This window comes from Microtus ochrogaster, chromosome 15 (assembly GCF_000317375.1).
Source record: "Microtus ochrogaster isolate Prairie Vole_2 chromosome 15, MicOch1.0, whole genome shotgun sequence".
Taxonomy (NCBI): Eukaryota; Metazoa; Chordata; class Mammalia; order Rodentia; family Cricetidae; genus Microtus; species Microtus ochrogaster.
In genome coordinates, this window is record NC_022017.1 from 36,581,180 (window position 1) to 36,605,635 (window position 24,456).

A 24,456-nucleotide genomic window follows, 5' to 3' on the forward strand; every position below is an offset into this window, starting at 1 on the left:
GGGATTAAAGGCGTGCATCACTGCCTAGCTGGTTAATGGTTTCTTACATGTTTTGTGTTTCATTTTGTTTGGCAGTAGCTGTGGGAGGTATGAGAGACTGTTACTCTATAGTGATCTAGAGAAGGTGTGTTTTCAGAGACTGACTTTTGACACAGTAAACAATAATTGGAGAAGCCAGAACATAATCATTTATGTCTTTTTTCCATCTTTGCTTTTATTATTGTGGCAAAACACACATTACATAAGATTTTGGAATATATAGTTCAGTAGCACTTGGTAAATTCACAGTGCTGTTTAGCCATTAGCAATTTTTACCTCAACCCCATATCTATCAAGCAGTCTTCATTTCTTCCTCCTTAGGGTAATTACTAATGCAAGTTCAGTATCCTTAAAAGAGCATATTTTATAAATCTTAAATAGATGGAGCCATACCATATATGACCTTTACGCCTTCATGACTTGTCTATTTGTACCATGTGTTAGAATTTCTCTTTTTGGATTCATAATATTCCATTGTGTAGGTATTCTGCATCTTGTTTATGTTTTAGTTTCTGGGCATTTGTGTTTTCCCTTTGCCTGTGCTGAATGGGGTTACTTCTAGATGCTCTCCTCTTTGTTAAACAACGCTTTTTCCCTCCACCTTCTCCAATCTCTGTGCAATTGCTGCCTGGCCCTCCCCGCCTTTGAAGAAAACTCTATATTTTTCATACTGATTTCATACCCTATGTTCTTACAATACTCCAGCCCCCATTTCTGTTTTTATTATTGTTGTTGTCTTGGTGGTAAATATTCATAGCTGCCACCTTTTCCATCCTTTTCAGGTTATTTTCCTTTTTAGATTATTTTTGGAGTTTATCAGCACATGAGACTATTTATGGAGGAGTTCAACCCATTCACCATGGATTTATTTTAAAAACACAGCATGCCTGCTCTGTGAGAGGCATGAGGGTTGTCACCAGCACATTGCACATGACTACGGCTCCCTTTATCCTGTGCCCCCAGCAGAGGACATGGGCACTAAGCAGTCAGACCCCTAGCCAGTAACTACGGAGAGAAAGGCTCTAGGTAGGAAAGTAAGTTAGAAGGGAAAGGTCAGGGAAACAGAATGTCAGGCTGTGAGACTGGTGGTTGGCAGCATGGGATGGCCAGTGGAACTTGTTGGCCTGAGCAGTGAAAACAGGGAGATGAGAAGTAGTTTGCCCCAGAAAGAACTGGTAAGAAACAAAGGCGTTATAGGCAGGAGCAAGTAAACACATAGAAATCCTAAGCACGGAAGAGAGCTCTGTCCATTTTTTATTCTTATCATTTGAGAGCTGATAACATATACTTTATTAGCATGAACTGTCTGAGGAACATTGCTTGTGTGCCTTCTGAGCACCTTTAGAGGGCAGGATGCTCTTTGCTGTACAGAGGAAGAAACAGACTGAGCAAGAACTCGGGAATGTGGTCCAAGGCCATGAATCAGGAGTCAGAGGAGTGAATTCCTCACAAACCTGTATGACTCCAAAGCCTGGGTCTTTGATCCTCACCACAGCCCTCTGGATGAGCCCCTCCCCCATCTTAATCGTGAAACATTGCCTCGTTTCCTTATATTTACAATCAGTTTTTAAGATATAGTTACTGGACTAAATCTATTTTAATGTGTGGTGTAAAATATAACTGGAATAAAAAGAGCAGCCTGGCCTTGGGTGGCTGCTCTCCCTGAAAGGCACTGTTGTTCAGCTGCTTGCACCTTCTAGGACCCAGCGGTGCGGGTCCTGTGCACCTGTGGAACAGCTGTAGGGCACAGAGCATCTAGAAAGCAGAGCTGGTGGCTGGTGGCTGGTGGCCCGAAGTGGGGTGGATCAGCACCATAGGCTGCTGACATCCTAGGGGCTTCAATAAAATATTCATGGAAGAATATGACAAACCATTTTTTTTTTGAAAACCTCTGGCATTTCAGACCTCAGATATTTTTGAGCTGGGGCAATCAATGCCAAGTGTACTTGTATGTCTAAAAATGAAATTGCTGATATGTTGAGTTTCCTCTGGACTAGGCAGAATTTAAGGTTGGTATTTTAGGACCAGTTTAGCATGGACATTTAAAACTTTCTTCATCTAAAATGGTCTTGCAAGCATGCTTTCATGTTTTACTGCTTTGGAATGAATGTTTTTTTTTAACAATTACTAGATCTGATATGCTTAATTTTGAAGGTACATGGATACTTCATTAATTGACGTTGATGTGCAGCCCACGTATGTTCGAGTAATGGTCAAAGGAAAGGTAGGCATAGCTGTGGAATATTGTTTTTTTAAGAGATAAGTCTTGACCTAAGCTGTGTGGTCCCAGTTTTTAAAAAGTATTACCTAATTAGAAAAACTAGAAACCAAGCCAATGTGCTGTTTGTTAGGTGTGTGGTTTTATATCACAGGTATGTTATACAGTGGGGATGGCTGTTACCTTCATGTATCTCAAGAATATGGATGCTTTAAACCTGCATCTGGTGCACTGTAATCTTCCAAAGTTCATATCATGACCATAAAGTTCAATCGAATGCCCATTCTGAGTAGTCAGTGAGTTCATTCATGGAAACTATAATTTGATCATTTTGAAATAGTATTTTTTTCTAATTCTGAGCATTTATTTGGGTTAGCCCAGAGAGACATTAAAATAGAAATAGGTTGATGTTTTATCTACAAGTGACCCTTCTACCCAAAGTGGTCTCATGAAAATTTCACTGATCATGGCTGGTGAATAGTCTTTAGATTGTACATAAATCCAGCATGTCAGGAATGGCTTATATAGCATGTCCTAGTGCATCTGAACAGCTTTATTAATGTAACAGTGTGTGATGAATTGACGGTGAGAATGTCCCTTGAGGTGGACTTTCCTTTTAAGATGGCTTTGTTCTCTGTGCCCCCTTGTGCTCACCTGCAGCCGTTTCAGCTTGCCCTTTCTGCAGAGGTCCAGCCTGACAAGAGCTCCGCTAAAAGGTCTCAAACAACAGGACATTTGCTGATATGCATGCCCAAGGTAGGAAATGGCATTTGGACAAATTTCACGTCTGAGTTTGATGGTTTTTGAGGGAGTGTGACTTTTGGGGGCTAATGATGAGTTCTGATTAGGGTACCCTTAGCTGAGAAAACCAGAAATATGCTCACCACTTCTCAGATCGGAAAGTAAAGGCCTCAGAGGAAAAATTTCTGAGACTGGGGTGTAACTGAGGTTCAGGGTGACTCATCCTTCCAATCTGATCACTTCTGCAGACCAGAGTCTGCGTAGCACTTGGAGTGACAGACCATATGGTTCTTTTAAGTGAGACTGGTCCTGATGACCCTGTCTACTGCATGGGTGTCTAGCTGGCCTTGCTTCGCTAAAGATATTGTATTTGATTTCTCAACAGTCAGCTTAATAGTTTTATAACTTTGGGAAAGTTACTAACACTTCAGGCATCTAATTTTTATGATTTTTTTTTGATTTTTTGAGAAAGGGTTTCTTTGTGTTTCTCTTGTAACTAGCTCTTGTAGACCCAGGCTGGCCTCGAACTAACAGAGATCTGCCTGACTCTGCCTCCCAGTTCTGGGATTAAAGTCATGTGCCACCACCACGCAGCCAGTTTTTTATAATTTTTAAGAATGATAATGTGAACAAAACTTACAATATAAGTACCATTCTGTGATGCTGATACTATAGTTTTTTTAATAATATAACACATTATTTTCCTTAAATTTTATTCATTTGAAGGAAAGAAGTTGATGTTCTATGTTTTCATATGGTAGTGGTTCTGTTCAATACATTTATTGAATGCCTGCCTGGTGTCAGCTTCCAGTTTAATGATGATATGAATATGAATTTTTAATAATTCTAATTGGGAGACATGATTATAAGTATATAATCACAGTCTGAGAAGAAAACAATTAAGAAGGCATGAGCTAGAAATAGTGGAGTTACTGGCTAATTTGATGAAGTGTGTGACCAATTTTGAAGGGTCAGTTGGCTGTGATTCATGGGAAACAGAACAGCTAAACGGCAAGGAGACAAGGAAGGTGAAGCACATATGTGACTGGAAAGTGATTCTGTGTGGCTGCAGCAGAGGACAAATGTCAGAGAGGACAGGAAAAATGAGCCAGAAGGCCCATCAGAAAGGACCGCGGGTGACCTCAGACAGAGGCACCTCTCGATACAATTTCTTAATGTGGATGTGTTAGAAAAGCCAGAGAGGCAGCCCCTGGATAAATCCAGGTAGAAGAGCAATTCAGTGTGGTGAGCACATACTAGCAGCAGTCAGATTCTGTTCCCCATGCTGAATGAACCAAGGGACCACAAACAGTTAAACAAAAGAGATTATTCTTGAAGGAGCTAGGCCCCGTGCTGAAGATAAAACATACAATAACATCAAGAACCCCTTTAGATGGAAGGATCAAGAAAAGCACCTATAAAAACATGACATTTGTGGTGGCTTAGGTTAGGAATAGCCCACATAGGCTCATATATTTGAATGCTTGGTCACCAGGGAGTGTTCGAAAGGATTAAAGGGATTAGAAGGTGTGGTCTTATTGAAGTAGATATGGCTTTGTTGGAGGAAGTGTGTCACTGGGGGGTGGGATCTGAGGTTTCAGAAACCCACACCAGGTGCAGTGTCTCTCTTGGCCTGGAGATCAGGAAGTAGATTGTAGCTACTTCTCCAGTACCACATCTGCCTGTGTGCTGCCATGCTCCCTGCCATGATGATATTGGATTAAGCCTCAGAAACTGTAAGCAAGCTCCCAGTTAAATGCTTTCTTTTATGAGTTGCCTTGGTCATGCTGTCTCTTTGCAACAATAGAACAGTGGCTAAGACAACATTTAAACTGAGACTTGAATGATGTATTTGATCCATTTATGTAAAGGTATTGTGCTAAGTAGAAAGAATAGCAAGCAAAAAAGAAACTGATGGAAGAGAGGCTACTGCATAAAAGAAAAATCTAGAAGAATTGAAACAGAATAAATGAAGTAGAAAGAAGATGCCCGAAATGCTGGCAGAAGCAACTTTCACATAGTTTCCTGGGTGATAGCAAGTAATATGAGATATTAGTCCAAGGACCAAGGAAATTTACTGATAGCTCTTCAGCGAGAATTAAAACCTATGTTTTTTTAAAAAAGATTTATTTTATTAAATGGTGTGGGGGGGGGTGTGCAGAGCCCAAAGTGGTCAGATGGAGGAGTCACATCCCATGGATCTGGAGTTTCAGGTAATTGTGAACCTTCCACCATGGATTCTGGGGACCTAAATCAAGTCCTTTGCAAGAGCAGTATACTATCTTTATAGCTAAGCCATCCTTTCAGCTCCACAAAGATTTTAAAAAGGTAATACTGTCTTCTGTGTGGATAAAGAACCCAAGGGTGAAAAGAAAAAAAAAATTGACTTAGAAAATAAGGAAGTGAGAAGTGTCTGCAGTGAGGGAGCCCTATTGAGAGCTGCCAGACAGGTGATGAGTCACCACGTTGAGGTTGTATTTTGATGGGGAAAGTCAAAGATGCTTTAACTAACAGGCATATTCCAGTGTCCTATCAGTTGGGGAGGGCTCTGAAGGACTCAAGGGAAGCTGGTCATAGTCTCATGTAGTGATTCTAAATAATAAATGCCACGGGGCGTCTACCTGAATTCTTAGGTAGGCGTCTGCAAGTGTCTGCCTTGAGCTCAGTAGAAAGAACTGGTCAGAGGTAGGGAACCGGAAATTATGAGTGTAGAAATGGTAGGAAAGGGAGTGCTGGGAAAAAAAAAGCGTCTGTCAGCACAGGTGGAGCAAGTTCATGGGCAGCAGAGGGGACATAGCTGCACTCTGAGATCAGCCTACAGCTTTATGATGAGTAATCGGTGAATGGCAAGACCCATGAAAGTTCAAAGTACCAGGGACGTCTAGAAGATACACCTTTTCTAGAAGGAAGCTGAATCTGAGGAACACACTGGGATGCTCACTGGATATGTCAAAATGGAGGCCACAGTGGTGAGAGCCGTCTCAGAGAAGCCTGCCAGAATTAGAAACACGGGGGAGAGAAGGTTCAGACAGCTGGGTTTGGAAATTTTGCTGAAAATGGGAATCAAGCAACAGGCCAATGGCACCCAGGGAAGAAGAGTCAAGGGTGGGCTTCAAGACTGGAGATGGTTTGTAAAAGGGTCACTGAATGTTGAGTGGAAACCAAAGCTAAGGATCCAGTCTGTGTTCCCCTGGTAGATTAAAGCCCTGGCATTTATAACTGCTGCAGGCTGGAAGGATTGGCTCTGTTTGCTTTCAGATTTTAGGTAATTTTCCTTTGATCTCGAGGTTGAACATCAGAAACATAACTTGATCCCATGACAGTCTTATCATAGAGAAGAACTCTGAAAAAAAATTAAGGAAGGATGCTTTAAAATTTTTGCTTTTCCCCGTGAAGTATCTGGATTTCTTATTATAAGTTGCTGAGAGAGCTGAACTGTTTTTGGCTGTCTTCTGTAGAATCTCACCTCACAAACTCACTTTAACCATAGAGAAACAATTTTGTTTTTTACAGGAAGGTAGGAGAAGGTAGAGAGCCTCTAAGTGGGTGGAGCCAAGGACTTTCTGAAATGTCAGCTGCTTTTCAAAGCAACTTCTCCGATCAGATGAGCACAGGAAGTAACAGGTGTTACACTTCCCGCCCAGCCCCAACCTTGCTTGACTTAAAATGGGCAGAATTCAAAGACATAGGGAGAGAATCTCTCATCACCTTGGAGCAAAAGTCCCTCTAGAATAAACAGTCCAACTAGATGGAGAGTCCGTCTAGTCTTCTTGATTAGCTTCACCCTGAAACATAAAACCATTTTGGCCAATGACAATGACAATGACTTGGCTGGTGACAAGTTTGATTAATCTCTCCTTAGACCTCATCCCTTGAGCTAAGGTGAGGTTACCTTCTTCAGTGCCCCTGAGGTTTGCAGGAGAAGGACAGATAAACCAGTAATGGGCATCCTTTGCCAGAGAAGGAAGGGATAATGGGAAGGAGAGTGTCTGCTAGGAAGAACATAAATTTCATTAGCCAGTAAAGCTTCCACAGTGATTGAATAGTCCTTCCTTTTCCATAGCCAATTTTCCAACAGATTGACCATAGATAATCAATTTTGTATTTTTTTTTCCTGAGGCAAAAAATAGAAAGTGAAATTTGTTGTCAGGCAATAAAATAACAAACACTACTGTAAGGATTATGTTGTCTTTGGTCCCCACAACAAACTAAAGGAGTGTGCCTATATTAACTAGAACATCTTCAGGGAAATCTAAGAGAGAGCATGATTATCTCCATACTCAAAAGAGACATTTGTGTGACATCATGAGCAGCAACCCACCCCCAATTGTTTGGAAACTTCTAGTATAACTGACAAGATAACGATGAAAGGTAACTGCTATTCTTTGCTGGGGTGGGAGTATTCCAAGACAGGGTTTCTCTATGTAACAGCTCTCGCTGTCCTGAAATTTGCTTTGTAGACCAGGCTAGCCTTGAACTTACAGAGAGCCACCTGCCTCTACCTCCCAAGTGCTGGGATCAAAGCCCAGTGCCATCACTGTCTTTGTGGTCTGTTTTATGAGCCTTTTAAATGAACACAGTCTCCTGTTTGCATTTGCCCGTTGCAGTTTGTCTTGTTGTTTTGGGGGCAAGTCTTACTTCCATAACTGAACGAGACTTAAATTCAGTATTTTTCTATCTTAACCTCCTGAGGAGTAGGGTTTCTTCTTCTTTTCATAGTTGCCCTTGTGTTTCATGTTAAAATGTAAAAACCGTAGCATATTTAGCATGGTTAAGAGTAGAATCTAGGTGAGATGGTGCACATAGACCGTGTAGAACCGGTTCTAGTCTATCTTCAGAAATAGACTTAGAAAATGGTTTTCTTTGAGGGATTATCTCCTAAGATTCTGAGAGACGGCAACCAGGTACAGATTAGCCATCTTGTACCACTACTCCATAAAAGAGGAGTCACTAAAATCAGACCTCAGAGAATAAACACCTTTTGCCTAAAATTAATAGTTGTTCATTCATGAGCCTATAAACTTGACAACAAATATTTTTTTCTAATGAATAAAATTAAGTCCATTTATATTATGGTTAAAGTGAGTGTTACTGAAAACTAACACTTTCATAATACTGCTTCTGAGTAAAACATTTAAAATACTGTCATTGAACCCAGTGAGGTATTCCATGTGTCTGGATTTGGTGATTTATGAGGAAGTTGCATGAGTCTGGTCTGTATTATGATTACTGAGAAAAACCTTTGGAATATTAAAATGTATTATAAGAATAAAACTCAGTATAAATTCATGAGTAAATTAATTTAAAAAACTTTTGTGCATGTAAATCTATATGATAACTATTATATATACTATTATATATATTCATACAAAGGTAAATTCATGTTTGCCATAGAGTGGATTAGCCTGGAGAATATTATGCTAAGTGGAACAAGCCAGGCACTGAAAGGACATGCTCAAGATTCCTTAAGGTGGAATGTTTCTAAAAATCAAATATACAGAGATAGAAAACAAAATTATAGTGAAGATGGTGGTAAAATGGGTAAAGGCCAGGAAAGTTGGAAAGGGCCTATGGCTGGATAAGTTAAAAAAAACTTTTAAGAGAGTAAGGGAGGGGTTGGGAAAGACAACAGAACAAAACAAAAGGGAGAATAATGTCGAATGAATACCAAGAAAAGGGGTGAAGGCAGAGAGATGGGATGGGAGAACTAACCAAAACAGAATATGAAAACCCAATGTGGGAACCTAGTAGCTTTGTAAGTTAATTAAAAAAAATAATAATTACATATTCTAAACAGCGAAAACCAAAACAAAATTATGATGATAATACATGATAGAAATAAGAAGGCAAGTCCGAGGACAGAGTAGAATAAATGTAGGATGAACAAGTCTGGAGAGATAATGTACAACATAGGAATTAGCATTAGGAAATTTGCATGAGATCCACACTCTATAAACAGGCTATAGTTGTTCTTGCATGAAGGGTAGCTGTAAGTGATGGATATGCTAAGTTTACTGAGCTGACCTTCTCATTATCTACTGTATCTGTAAGGTCATGCAAACCTTAAATATAAACAGTACATAAAATTCATTGATAAAAGAAAACCATACAATTAAGATGCCTTTGGCCTCAGGTAACAGAAAAATCTGACTCAAAGAGGTTTACATAATAAATAAAAATGTATTGTCTCACCTAAGAATGAATAAAAATCAGTTCAATCAGACATGGCATTTCAGTTCATTCATTGAATGGTACTGCTAGCACATTAAGAGAAACTAGGATTTCCAGGACATCTAACGTAGTCTTTGTGTCTTAGACTGCTTGGGTCATCTAAATCAGAGTGTATCATGGTTGATGTCCAAGTCTGTCGGTGGTGTATTTGTAAAGAACAATGTGAAAAGCTGGCCTGCTGGACTGGACTAGATGTGGCAAACCATACCATGTGGATTTGTGGAAATGTGTGCTCATTTTCCAAAGACACAACCCTTTTTATTGGGATAAAAAAAAATCCTAAACATGTTTTTCTTTCTATTTTTTCAGTAAGTAGGAATTGGACACAGGGCTTGATACATACTAGGCAGCTGTCTTACTGTTGAACCGCACATCCTCAACCTTTATTCTACAATTTTTTTTCACACTGAGACATGCTCTCATTAAGTTTCCTGGTCTATCCTTGGACTCTGTGCAGCCTAAAATAGCTTTGAACTTACAGTCCTGTGCCTCAGCCTCCTGAGTTGCTGCAATACAGATCTGTGCTACTAGGCCTGGCTATGTAGTAAACACATCTTTTGGCATTTTTTCATTATGTCCAGATTATGTTTTTCTCTTTTCTTACTCAAAGATGCTCAGATCTGTTCAGAGTACTGACCAGTAGGCAAATTCCACCAGCTTAAGTCTGTTCATGTCACATAGACCAAGGCTCAATTTTCTGTTGCTAAACTCATTGGGAGCTTAGCACTTTGTTCCTGGAAGCAGCCACTCTCATAAGGTGCCCTGTCCTTCATGTTTCTTCTCAAGTTTTCTCTGATTAAGGAGGTGGTTCCTCATCCCCCCACTTGCATTCTTTTTTTTAAAATTGTTTAATTGCGCAATATATTTTCTTTCCTTCCTCTCTCTTCCCCTTCTACCATCTCCCATGATCTCCATTCTCCCAATTTACTTAGGAGATCCTGTCTTTTTCTACTTCCCAAGTAGATTAGATCCATGAATGTCTCTCTTAGGGTCCTCTTTGTTTTCTAGGTTCTCTGGAATTGTGATTTGTAGGCTGGTTTTTCTTTCATGTATGTCTGAAAGCCACTTAGGAGTGAGTACATATGATATTTGTCTTTCTGAGGCTGGCAATGTTCCTTCTGTTTCTATTGTGTGGAACAATTTGAGGAGTATTGGTATTAGGTCTTCTTTGAAAATCTTATAGAATTCCGTGCTGAAATCATCTGGCCCTAGACTTTTCTTGGTTGGGAGACTTTTGATGAGCATTTCAATTTCTTTAGCAGTTATAGGTCTATTTGATTTACTTATCTGGTCTTGATCTAATTTTGTTAAGTGATATTCTCTCCCTGCCTTTTGGTTAATTTGGATAAAGGTTTGTCTATTTTGTTGATTTTCTCAAAGAACCAACTCTTTGTCTCATTTATTCTTTGTATTGTTTTCTTTGTTTCTATTTTGTTGATTTCAGCTCTCAGTTTGATAATTTCCTGCTGTCTAGTCTTCCTGGGTGAGTTTGTTTCTTTTTGTTCTACAGTTTTAAGGTATTCTGTTAACTCACTAGTGTGGGATTTTTCCAGCTTCTTTATGTAAGCATTTAGTGCTATGAACTTTCCTCTTAACTCTGGCTTTTATTGTATCCCATAAATATAGGTATGTTGTATGGCCATTTTCATTGATGTAGTAGGGAGCTGCGGGTTGCATTCCGCCACCCAGTTCCTGCCACCGGCTAGCTTTACTCGAAATAACAACACACAAATTGTATTCACTTAAACACTGCTTGGCCCATTATATCAGCCTCTTCTTGGCTAACTCTCGCACCTGGACTAGCCCATTTCTAATAATCTATGTAGCCCACGAGGTGGCTTACCAGTGAAGATCTTAACCTACGTCCATCCTGGGTCGGAGCTTCATCGATGGCGTCTGCCTGGGAGAGGGGAGCATGGCCTCTGAGCTCACTTCCTCTTCCTCCCAGCATTCTGTTCTGTTTACTCCACCCACCTATGTTCTAAGCTATAAAATGGGCCAAGGCAGTTTCTTTATTTTTTAACCAATGACTTTCCTCCATCACATTGAATTTTAGGAAGTCTTTAATTTCTTCCATTATTTCTTCCTTGACCTATTGAAGATTCAGGTGAGCATTGTTTAATTTCCATGTGTATGTGGGCTTTCTGAAATTAGTGTTGCTGTTGAATTTTAATTTTAAGCCATGGTGATCCGATAAGATACATGGGGTTATTCCAGTTTTTTGTATCTGTAGAGGTTTGTTTTGTTACCTAGTATGTGATCAATTTTTGAGAAGATTCCAGAGGTGCTAAGAAGGCATATTCTTATATGTTTGGATGGAATGTTCTATAGATGTCTGTTAAGTCTATTTGAGTTATAACATCTGTTAGTTCCCTTATTCTCTGTTAATTTTCTAACAGATCTGTTCAGTGACGAGAGGGGAGTTTTAAAGTCTCCCACTATTAGTATGTGGGGTTTAATGTGTGATTTAAGTTTTAGTAGTGTTTCTTTTACATATGAGGGTGCCCTTGTATTTGGGGTGTAGACATTCAGTATTAAGATTACCTCTTGATGGATTTTTTTCCTGTGACTAATATGAAATGTCTTCTAAAAATATGGAACACTTCAAAAACCTGCATGTCATCCTTGTGCAGGGGTCATGCTAACCTTCTCTGTATCATTCCAATTTTAGTATGTGTGCTGCTGCAGCGAGCACCCACCTGCATTCTGAAGAATGCTTCTCATTCTGCTGACTTTTTCCTTATAGCATTTATTGCCTGGTAGTTTCCTTCTCTGTCGATTTCTCCCTGACAAGAATATAAGCCTCTAGAGAACACATGGTTTTGCCTTTTCCAAACTGCCTTGTTGCTGTGACCTAAAATAAAGCCTGATAAGGAATGTATATTCAAATATATATATATTTGAATGAATGAATAAAGTAACTGAATTTGAATTTTTAAAACATTCTAATTAATTGACATCCTAATTACCAACTATCTCCAGCTATTTCACATTTTCCCCATTTGTATTATTCAGATTGTATTTAAAATAAGCCTATGAGATTCTGCCTCCAAAAGAAGCCCACTGTAGTTTGTGTTGCCATCCATCAGACATGATGGAATGCAATGATTAAAAGCATAGCCTCTGGAGCTAGAGCACCCAAGTCAAATCTTGTTAGTTTTACTCAGCATCTGTGTGACCCCTAGAAAATTACTAATTCCTCTGTGCCTCTGATGCCTCATTTATAAAGTGATTGTAATAGTTCAGGCTTCAAGAAGTTTTTGTAAGCATGTTATAAACTGATACAAAACAAAGCACCCAGAACAGTGTCTGGAACATAATATTATTTGTATTTAGACATGCATAATTTTGATTAATATTGCTTGTTACTATTTATTAATATTACACTATAATATCAGTTAATATTGCTTTGTGATTATTATCTTAGCCCACTCTCTGTGGCCTATAACAGGATGGCCTGGTTTGAGTGAGTTATGAAGAAAGCAAACTTATTTGAATCATAACTCTAGTTCTAGAAGAACAAATAGTGCAAGAATCTGACAAGGATCCCCTGGCTAGATGGGAACATGATACATGAAGTCGTGTGGAACGTTCATGGGATTGGAGACAAATGACAATGGGCAGAGTACCATGTGTTAAGAGAATCAGTAAGAAAGTAGAGAGGCCCCAAGCTTGCCCATTTGTAACAGACTGCTCTTGGGAACTAATCCTCCATAAGACTTGCATGATCCCTTCACAAAGGGGCCCTGCCTCAGTCACCTCTTAAAGGCCCTCCCATTTTTGGTATGATTACTTTGGGCAATAAACTTTGATAGGGATAAACCACATCCAAGCCATGGCAGTTTCTGAGAATGCGCTGTTCATAGATTGTAGGTAGGATGAATAGATGTATTTACATTATTAAAACCTGAAACACAATAACGTCCTTCTCCTTTGTGACACTTCTGTCCCTCAGAAGGTTTCATCTTTCACCGGTCTGCTCTGCAGAGCTGCTGCACGTGTGTAACTTTTCCGGATCTATAATCTTAGTTGCTATTCTGAGCTAGGCTATTCTTCACAGTTTCCCAGAGCGTATGTTCACTGTTCAGCCCATTTTCCAGATGTGTCATTAGAGTCAGTAATCTGTATATGATGGTCTTCTCAACATCTGCCTGGGGATGTTGGGCTTGCCATCTCACCACAGGCCAGCTTAACAAGATTCAACTGAAATTTTGCATGCACTGAGAGGCCTTGCTCACTTCAATCAGGTTAAACTGATTCATTAGTTAAACTTCCATCTATATTTCAGTTGACAAATTATAGGAGCGTTCCATGCTTCATGATTTCCTTTGGGATGCCTTTCAGAATAATTAACTGAGATTAAGGAAGTTGCTGTTGGAACTGATCAACAAAATGCATTTCCATTTTGGTTGGTGAACATGTTGTCTGTCTCTGCTTACACCAAACACAGGATATGAAGGTCACATATTAAGGCCAACAAAAAACAGACCGTAATTGCATAAAACCCAGACTACCTTCCTCCATATTACTCAGACACACGTTTTTCTACTCACATAAGCAAGGGGTATGGCTGACATAGACTCACACTTATTCTCTGGTTGTTATGTGGGCCTGGAGTGCTCACCGATCACCTCAAGGCTGGTCTATTGCATTCAGAGTGCTATTCTTTTATTTCTATTTTGAACTCATTCCTGAAACTTCCATCCCTGAGAAAATGGAAGCATTGAAAGGTTGTCACCACCTACTTCAACCCTTCTAGTCCCTCTTTTGCCCTTTCTTTTTCTAGTTCTATAAACCTGTGGTCTTTCCCACCTCTTTCCTCCCAGGAGGCTTAGATCCTATTTCCACTCAAGTTTCAAAGAATGATTTCATTCCCCTTTGGCAATTCTATTTCTCTGTACTATTTCAGTGAAGTTTGTTTATCTGGATCTTATACTAAAAACATCCTGGAAATACCTTCTTTCTAAAAAAACAAAAATAGAAAATGAAAAACACCATCCCCTGTATCTATTGCCCTGGTCTGATTGATTATAGGACTCTCTAAATGGACATCTTTTATTTATATGTTATATTTTCATTAACTAAATTTGTTCTCTGAGATGGTTAGTTCTAATTGTCAACCTCATACAACTTAAAATCACCTGGGAAAAGAGCGTTATTGAGGAATTAGCTAAATGAGGTTGGTCTGTGAGCATGTCTATAGGGGGCTGTTGACTGATGTAGGATGACCCAGTCTACTGTGGACAGCATCATTTCCTAGGCAACTGAACAGCATAAGGAAGGAGAAAGCTAGTTGAGAGCAATCAGAGGAGCAAAAATATATTCTGTCTTAGCTCTTGACTGTGACTGCCATGTGACTAGCTGCCTGCATTACTGCCTTAATTTCCCTGAAATTATAGGCAATATATTGTATTGCAAGTCAAATAAACCTCTTCCTCATTTAAGTTTCTTTTTGTCTCCATATTTTATCACAACCAAAATAAACTTGGAGGATTAATTGACAACTCCATGACTGTATACAGTGCATTCTGGCTACTCTCTAACCGCCCCAACCTTGTCAACACCTCCTCCACCCTGCAGGTCCATTTCCAATTTTCATTTCTCTTTCATTTTGTTTTGTGACCTACTGGATTTAACTAGGTCCATCTTATGTTGACAGGTATGGAACTATTCTGTGGAGCTTGGTGGGCTCATCAGTGTGGGTATGTCTGAAGCAAATAGCTCCCCTTTCCACCAGAATCCATTAATGGCCAAACAGTACAGCATGGAGGGGTATTGCTCCATTAGCCTTGCCTCTATCCATCCCTGGCCATTGACAGATCCAGTACTGTGAATTGCCACTGCATGGAGATGCAGCTGCTGTGAATTCATGATTGAATGCCTGTGGCATGCCTAGAAAATAGTACCCTGCTGCCCTTCTCCCTTTCTTCTGGTTCTTGTGTACTTTTGCCACATCTCCTGGGATACTCCTGAGCCTAGACTTGATGGCATAAATGTCCTGTTATAGGGCTGTACAATCAATTGTCCCTTCTCAGTACACTGGGCAGCCAAGAGTCTCCGTATTATGACCATTCACTGTAAAGAGACAGTTTTCTGATTAAGCTAAGAGTAGCGATTGTAGTTTGATGTCATGTACATTTAGCTAAATGATGGTATTCGATTCCCTCCTAGGGCTCATGACATCCACAGGCATAAGTTTTCCTGGGATTACAACACCAGGCATGAATTTCTTCCTGTGGAGTGTTCCTCAATTCCATTAAGAGAACTGTTGGTTGCTGCCTTAATGGTTGAGGCACTATTGTAGCAGTAGACCTATCTTGCCTGGGTTGGTTTGTAGTTCATAGAACTCACAGCTGGATAAGACCGCTGATACCTTTTCTTCCCTACTACCTACATAGCACCTTTCAGCATTATGAAAGCTAATGCAAAAGGAGACAGGTTTTTTTTTAGCTCAGTTCTGCAATAACTTCTCTATATCTTATAACCTAGGTATGTGGTGTCTTATCATTTCATTCTGGTGGACAACCAAGAAGAATGACAAGAACATACAGTTTTAAGGGCCTCTTGGTACTCTTTAACCAAAAAGAAAAAGAAAAGAAAAATTCATAAAAACAACCTAGCTGTTCTTGTGGGTTTTTGTTTAATAATCCATGACTTCTAGGAGTAGTGCTATATGACCAAGCAAGAGAGCTCGTCTAGTTCTTACGTTTTAGTTTATATTTGTAATTGGCTTGCAGATAGTATGTTTCCCTATGACTTTTTAAATATGTTCTTCATTTTGATTTCATATGACCCCTTTTCCTTCTATTGTCCCCAAACCCCCACACCCAATTAATTTCTTATATCTCCTGTATTCTGCCCTCATCTGCCTAACTACTTTCTTAAAGCATTCACCACCCAATAACCCCTTTCTGTTTTCCTGGCTTTTGATAGGAGCTCCAAGTTAAACACATAGATCTAAAGAGTGGAAGCTAGGATTCACATAGGATAGAGAACATGTGGCATTTGTTGTTCTGGGTCTGGGTACCTCACTCAGAGTACTTTTTTTTCTTAGTTCCTTCTATTGGCATTCAAATTTCAATTTTATGTATAGCTCAGTAAAATTCCATTGTATATGACACAGCATTTTCATTATTCATTCATCCATTGATGGACAGCTAGGCTGGTTCTATTTCTTAGCTCATGTGCATAGCTAAGTGTGGATAAGCAAGAATTTTTTGTAGTGGGGCATAGAGTCCTTTGGGTATATGCCCAGAAGTGATATAGATTGATCACATGTTAGTTCCATTTTTAGCTTTTGAAAAACCACATACCAATTTCTGTAATCACTGAAGCAGTGAACAAAGGTTCATTTTTTTCTTTTTTTCTTTTTTCTTTTTTGCCTACATCCTTACCAGCATTGCTGTCACTTGGTTTGGTGGCTTTCCTCACACGCTATCAAGCTAACTCCAGTAAGGGATCGTTTCCCTAACTGGCCTCCCCTGAAATATCTCCTTGAGGTCTGTAATCACCGACACTATTATCTTCTGTGGCCATTTACCCTCCACCCATCTGACGTGTGTGCAGGGCTTTTGTTTGTTTGCTTGCTTGCTTTGCTGCTTGCCATTAACCGGCCCCTCCCCTAACTTTTCTTATGCTACTCTCATGAGATATTTCCAAGTGTCACTAAATGTGTCTGCTCCCTGGCTGTATTTGAACAGTGGAGATTGGATGCTTCTCTCTCATACCACAGCCTGAAAGTGGGAATGTTCAATTTCATTCCTAGACAGTTTCTGTTCCAGTATATTCGTTTTCTGTATAATTTTACAACTTTAAATGTCAGCAGAGCTCCATCATCTGATAATTTCCAATAAATAATGAGGAGAAATAATTAGTGAGGAGAGTTAAAATCTTAGTAGCTCTAGTACCTAAGAGTATAATAAACAATTCATGTTCACTGATCCAGTGGAAAGGCTGAAAATAAACTTGGCATTACAGCTATCACACAGAAAAACAGCTGGATTTCAGATTTAGTCAATGAGGGGACCTCCCATATATGACCTCCCACTTTGTAATGGGATTCTGAAGGATTATAACTTCAAATCAAGACAATAAATAAGCCATGCCTCCAGTGGTCTTGTGAATAGTCATTGTATCTTAAGATGGTCTTCAAATTGGGCCTTGAACATGAAGAAATGGAATCTTATATAAACACTATCTACAAATAGAAATCTGTTCTTAGAGGTATTATGTAGGAACAAAGATCCCCCCCACCACACACACTCATATGGTCTTTTATGATGACTCAACTCTTTTATATTTCATAATGATATGTGTTCAGTTCAAGCCATTCTTCCGATTTTGTTTTATCTTAGATTTATGTGGCACTATCTTTTCTTGCAGTGCAATAATAACAGCTCCCAGTTAGTCACATTGTCATAAGGGCAAATGGCTAAGATACTGAAGTATATTATACTCCTAACCTAGGATGTCCAGTAGGCCGTGTTACTAAGTGCATATTCAACTGCGTGCAGAGGTAATTTCCAATTGGCTTATCGGGACACATGTTTTAAGGAGGATATTAGCTTGTTTCCCGGCTGCCTGTCAGCTCAGCCCTGAAATAATCACACAGAAACTGTATTAATTAAATCACTTCTCTAGCTTCTTATTGGCTAACTCTTGCATCTTAATTTAACCCATTTCTGTTAATCTTGTGTATTGCCACGTGGTTGTGGCTGACCCGCTAATGTTCCAGCATCTGTCTCCCGCAGGGCTACATGGCTTCTCTCTGCCTCTGCCTCCTTTCTTCCAATATACCGTTGAGATTTCCCTGCCTACCTACGTTCTGCCCTATCAACAGGCCAAGACAGTTTTCTTTATTAATTAACCAATCATATGCACATCATACAGAGGGGAATCCCACATCAGACATGGCTTCATTGTGGGTTGAAGAATGTTGATTTACTTCAAATGAATATCCAGCACACAGAGATAACCCAGACACTCAGAACATCCATAAGATACTGTAGAAACTTGTGAGTGTTTGAATCTGGCCATGCTAGCTTGTTGCTTTTCTGCCTGGAGGTGACAATCAGAGTTCCATGGCTATTATAGCTACTAAATTACAACCCACAGTTTCATATTTATAAACATATCTTAAAAATCTGACTTCATAGGAACTGAATATTAGATATCTGAATATAGCAGTTGGTTTTTAAAGTGAAGGGATAATGGTCAAGAAGTAGGGAAGGGAAGAAAGCAAAACACAGCTCTATATTAGGCCAACCCCCCTGGTAAGGAAATTAGAGGATATTGTAGAAAACACATGTATCAGGACATTTTTACCTGAGAAGCAATGAGAACTAGGATATCTATTCACTTCCTGTTTAAATCCAACGGCTGTTGCTGGCTACCACCTGGTGTGAGGTGGTAGTTATGTGATAAGCTCCAAGTACTTCAGATGTTCTGGTACCATAGACTATGCAATCCTGTGTTATTTCAGGGAGAAGACCCAAGCTGTAGAGGTGGAGGTAATGGAGCATGAGATCCTGTTAGAGGCCACTGCAAGTCCAAAGGGTATGGTTAGGAGACAGACAATGTCTCCTTCAGACACTGATGTTAATTAAATGTGGATGAAAAGGTGAAACTTGAAATGTCTTATAAGAAACCAGAAGCTATAAAAATTAAGAAATAGGTACTTCCTGTTTACTTTAAGAGTCTCTGATTCTTAGGGTTTTTTTCTGGGTGAGACTGGAGTATGCTTGGGTACCAGGCTGGTTACTTGCCCACATTATTATCTAACATGAATGGCACCACTGTAAGTAGAGGCAGTAGGCCATGTGTACTGAGCTGCCATTGGATGGACAGAGGACTAATTTCAGGACATTGTTCTTGTCTGTGGCTCAAAGGCCCTTCAAACATTTTGAGATATTTTTCAAAGGTAATGCTCACAAAACAACTCAGGATATATCCTTGTTTGTTAGTTGTGCATGTCCCTTTTATCACCATAAAATCCAGTTTCCTGGCAACCAGAAGTGGCATCAGAGTCATGTGGTTCTGACTTTCCTCATTCACTCCCAGTTTATAAGCTCCTAGAAAATATTCCATTGTTCTGCCTATCTCTCTTCCTCCATCCACTTCCTAACTTTCCTGTTTTCTCCTGCCAAGGCTTCACAGGTTCTCAATGTTAGGTCTCTTGAATTTGCTCATTTCATCGCCTTAGTTCAATTAACTGAACTTTATCTTTTCTCTGTAATCCCTTTCTGGCCAACACTTTCACTGTTAAAAGAATATTGTATCTATTTATCATTTGGACACATCAGATTGTCATCAGTAATTACTTGAGGATGATTTTGCTCCATTCAGATAGAAAACATGCATAGACAAAGCACAGCTCCCTTAGTGTTGGTAGCCTGAGTCTAACAGCCTGGACTCACAAACCCAGAAACAGGCAGCACAAGGCTTGGAGAAATTGAGGCTTATGGTTATGGTCTTTAGAAACCTGACATCTGTCTAGGTGCTCAGGACAGAGCAAGCTCTGGACTTTTAAAATCATTGTCCTATATAGTTCTAGACCCTGAAGACTCAAGGCACACTCCTCTAAGCTTTCAAAACCAAAGGCACATGCATGTAGATATTTATGGCAAGGGCTATTACTTTGCACTTTTGAGTGTTAACAGCCCAGCCTACAACCTTGTGCTAAAGCTCCCAAGGTTTGAGTATTAACACCCCTAGCTTTGAATCTTTGCCCACTGTCAGAGGCTCTTTGTGCTGCTGCTAGATGGGTGTAGGACTAAAAGCCCTGGGAGTTGTCTTTTTTATACAATCATCTTATCTCATTCTATCCATGATGAAGACTGCAAGTAAATAAAAAATGATATAGGAGAACCTCCATTGTACTTGTCTTTGCTGCATGAATGATAGGGTGTATTGGAGATGCCTCTGGGATTAACCCCACAAGTCCTAGAAATGACTCTCTATTGCTAGAAATCACAGCCTTACACTCGAAAGTCTGTCAGTGCCACCTATCACCAGCCTTCAATACTTACCAGCCATCAGCCTTGCATCGCACCAATCACAGGCTTTTTGCTGATTCACCAGGGATGTGCTATTCCACCCTTCCCAAGGGAGACCAATGACAAGCTGAGCAGTGTTACCGGAGTCTTCCAAATGAACACGCAAGCCTGGAGGAAGGCCTCCCGGAGCAGGAGTTGTACTTTGGGCAGCAACTGTGGTTTGAGAGGCCCTTGAAGTTTCCTCAGAGTGCTCATGAATGTAGGAAAAAAAGAAAACAGACTTCCTCAGGAACAAAATCAGGGGCTGCTTAACCTGACAGCTTCTCACTCAAGGCAACCAAGCATAAAGGAAAAGGACCTATCAGCTGTCAGTAAGGGAAGGAATGGCCTACTCTTAACTAGTTGGTTTACACATCCCTAAACAGGAAAAATTGGAGGGTACTTCACACTAAAAACCTAAGAAATGATCACTCTTAGTAGTATTTAACAGTGCTCAGTCTCTAAGCACATACCCTTGAGATGGGTTGAATCCCTCTAATCTGCCTCTACATGATCTATGTTGTGAATATGTGTCTTGCAACTGAGCTTTAGCTTCTTAATGTGGGAGTGCCAGAGGGTGGGGCCTGGAGGGAGGTGTTTAGGTCATAGGGGTGGAGCACTCACAAATGGGTTCCTGCCTTCATTCAGGAATGGATTCCCTACTGCAAAAGTGCAGTCCTCTGTTCTCTCACACACCTAAACTGTCTCCCTTCCCAACTTCCGCCATGCTATGAAGTAGAGTGAAACCCTTGCCAGATGCATCCCCTAATCTTGCCCTTCCCTGCCTCTAGACTATGAGCCCAAACAGACCTCTCTCCTCTACAAATTACTTCATCTTGGTCGGGTACTGTTATAATAACCTAAAGGGGATAAAAGCAAGATGCTTATTAAAGTGATCCTGTCCTTTTGTGCCCAGCCCTCAATTTTCCACATAGCCTCTCCTGCCCACAAAGAAATGCTAACTAACAAGAAACTCTGTCCCAGGAGTTTTCAGGCTCAAAAAAGATACCAGTTTCTCTGTTTTGTGTTTATTCCTCAGACACACTGACCAAAGTGGAACCTTGTCATTATTAGCTCAGCAGCCTCATTCCACTTGAGGGGAAAGTGGCAGCAACCCTTATTACAAAAAAAAAAAATAGTTTTGTAGTCGCTTGATCTTTCATCAGACACAATTAAACCAATAGTTTTTAGGAAAGCATAGATGACATTTTCTTTCTTTTGATCGCTATGTCTTTCTTTATTGCATTGATCTCAAAGAGAAATTTAAAAAATCTTCCATGGAGATAAAAAAAGGAGCAGAGTAATCAGATCAAAGCACAGCCCAACACTAAAGATTTCATGTGCTTAACTTTCCATATAAAAAGTGTAAAGGTCTGGAAAGCCCAGACCTGGAGGGAGAGGAGATGCCTGGGAACAAGGTTTATCAGAGTTCAGGAGAAAGATAGGACCTCCATTGTAGAGGAGACCCTCAGGGTAATACAGCAGTTGCTCTCAGGTGGGAAAGATGAGAGAAGAAGAGACCACAAGACTAGGGCGCCCTGTGAGAGCAGTAGCTATGGACCAGGATCTGGCTCGCCTCCTTTCTTGGAACGCCTGGAAACTCTACAGTCAGAAAGGACTGGCACAGCTTTCCCAGTGAGAGTCGTAGGTACCTGTTCCCTGGTTCCCTGCTGTGTTACAACCATGTAGCATTCAGAAAAGCCCATGACAACCTGGGAGAGGCTTAAAAGCAGCAGCATGGATGTCACCACTCACGCATCTGGCCCTCTTTAACCCCTGCTGGTGCTGTCCCCCATTCAGAATCTGGCCATCTCTACCTTCAAGGCACTCTCTTGCCAACAGCCCCTTTCCTGGTGCCTGTGGTAGCCTTTAGGTGAGCATTGGTTCCTCATTAACCCAGCACATCTCTGAAGCTAAGGAGACTTCCATGTGGAAATGAGATTAGGACCTTGTTCCGTTTCTCCTCAGGATAGATAGTCTATGACTGTCCCAGAACAACCAGGTGACTACCAAGAGTCTTTTAGGAGAACCTTTATTGTACTTAACTTTGCAACATGAAGAGGCCTCTTGGACTAACCCCACAAGTTGAAGAAACAGACTATATATCTAAGAATAATGGCTGTGCATGAGGAAGGCTTTCAGTGCCACCTATCACGAGACTTAAATGCTTGCCTGTCTCACAGGCTTTGTGCTGAGTCTGTGGCTGGGGTCTCTCTCCTTGGCTGTGCCTCTCAGACTCCTCACAAGCATCCTTTCCTGCTGTTGACCACAGTGCAACTCCAACAACATTCTCTGGCCCAATGTGGCTGTTCCTCAGGGCAGGCTGTTCTCAGAAATGGTGGTATGCAAATCTTAAGCACCACCCCTGCCACCCCCAGTTCATGTTTTAAAAAGCAGGGCCTGGCTAGAGGAAGTGGGTAACTGGGGGTGCACCTTTGAAGTTGGTAGCAAATTCTAGTTCCAGCCTGAATTCTCCGCCTTCCGGTCCATGCTGTGTGACAATCCACCACCAAGCACTCGTATACCATGTGGATGGAGCCACTTGTATTGCCACACTTTCTTTCCCCATCACAACCAACCAGCTCCCTCTGATGCTGTGTGACAAGATAATTCTCTTTTTTAGGTTATTTCTGCCAAATCCCATTACAGCAGCAAGAATAGTACCAAATTATAAGCCCTTTTACTTGCTAATTTCCATTCCTTCCAGGTCCCTCAAGGGCTTGTTCACTCTTTAAAGCCTTCCCTTAATCTCACTATTTCCTTAAAACACCAGTTTGAACGCTGCTTTCCAAACCTCCTGGCCCACCCCAGCTTTTCCTCATCGTTGTTGCTTTCCTGGTCTCCACAGCACTCGTGTGCTCTGGAGGTCCAGAATTTGTTTCCTTCCACTCCCTCTCCCACTGTAAGGTAAGTTCATGAGCACAAAGGGTTGTGAGCTGTATTCAGTATTCAATTCCCAAGACCTAGAAAGTTGGCCGGATCGTAGCAGATACCTTCATAACTGTTTAGTGAATGAATGAGTGAAGAATGCATGGCGATGATGATCCTGAATTTTTAGAGCTGAGGAGAGAGACTTTTCCTATTCAGACTATCTCTGGCAAGGGTGTAAAATGATGTCTTCTTTGGAAACGCCGTCATTCTTGGTGCTCATTCTAACTTAGTAAGACCCTCCTTTCATCTGAGCCTGCAGCGCATTAATGATCGTCTACGGGGAACAGTCGGAGAGATTACACTTGCCTAGAAGAAAGAATTGAAAGGAACCTAGTGATAGTAACATTTGGTGTACTTTTCAGACAGCACATTGCTTTCTTATACAACTAAGAATAGTGCTAAATGTACACATACATACATACATACATGTATAATGTATGTCATGTAACACACATCACTTCACATCACAGCGTTTCTAACATTTTCCCTGAGACAACGGGGTGGGCAGCTTTGGTCAGAGCTGTTGCCCTCATCCTACATGCTCTTCTGATCATTCTCAAAATTGAGCTTTTCCTTGCTGCACTTACACACTGACCTGAGATAGAATATACTTAAGAAATGTTTGATTTGTGCAAGTACTTTTTAATCTGTTCAAAGATTTTAATATGTCAATGGTAATTTCCATAGGTTCTAATATTGTGAATTAATGACTTGCTTTAAATAGAAAAATAGATCTTGTTCTTCTTGGAGAAGTGGTAAATTATATGCTTTTTCTTATCAGTCAGAACCCAGTTAAGGAAATCGGAATATAAAATATTTTGTTTAGAGGGCAATCCTACTTGCTCAGTCCTCATCAGAGAAGCTTCTTCCTTAAGTGGACGGTGATCAACAGAAACCCACGACTGGACAGTGTGCAGAGAGTGGGAGGCTCCTGAGCACTCAGTCCTAAATGGGACATCTTTATTAACCCCCTCCAGGCTCAGGGATCTATGGAGAAGGGCAGGCAGAATAATTGTAAAAGCCAGAGGTAATGGATGATTCCAAAGGATCAGTGACAGCAGGGCCAATCTTCAGGACCTCACAGAGACTGTGACAGCAGGCTCAAGACCTGCACGGGTTTAAACCAGGGGAAATCCCAGAACTGAGAAAACACAAAGTTCCACCACTGACCATGAAGCTATTTGTAATTTACACCTGTTAGGAAAGTGAAAAACCAATTTTCTCCTTTGGAGAGTCACTGGGTATATCAGTCTTTCTTCAGGG

General features: G+C 40.5%; 1 protein-coding gene and 1 non-coding gene across 2 annotated transcripts in view; one reads left to right on the forward strand and one right to left on the reverse strand.

Annotated features, from left to right (window-relative positions):
- Lrrc6 (leucine rich repeat containing 6) overlaps nt 1-24,456 on the forward strand; it is a 97,246-nt gene that overhangs the window by 44,269 nt on the left and 28,521 nt on the right. The window contains exons 9-10 of the mRNA XM_005354541.2: nt 2,194-2,263; nt 2,918-3,013. Of these exons, the coding sequence (XP_005354598.1) occupies nt 2,194-2,263; nt 2,918-3,013 (166 nt within the window). The remainder of the gene's footprint in view (nt 1-2,193; nt 2,264-2,917; nt 3,014-24,456) is intronic.
- LOC113456772 lies at nt 11,818-11,924 on the reverse strand. The gene has a single exon (XR_003377513.1). It is a non-coding gene; the product is annotated as a U6 spliceosomal RNA (small nuclear RNA).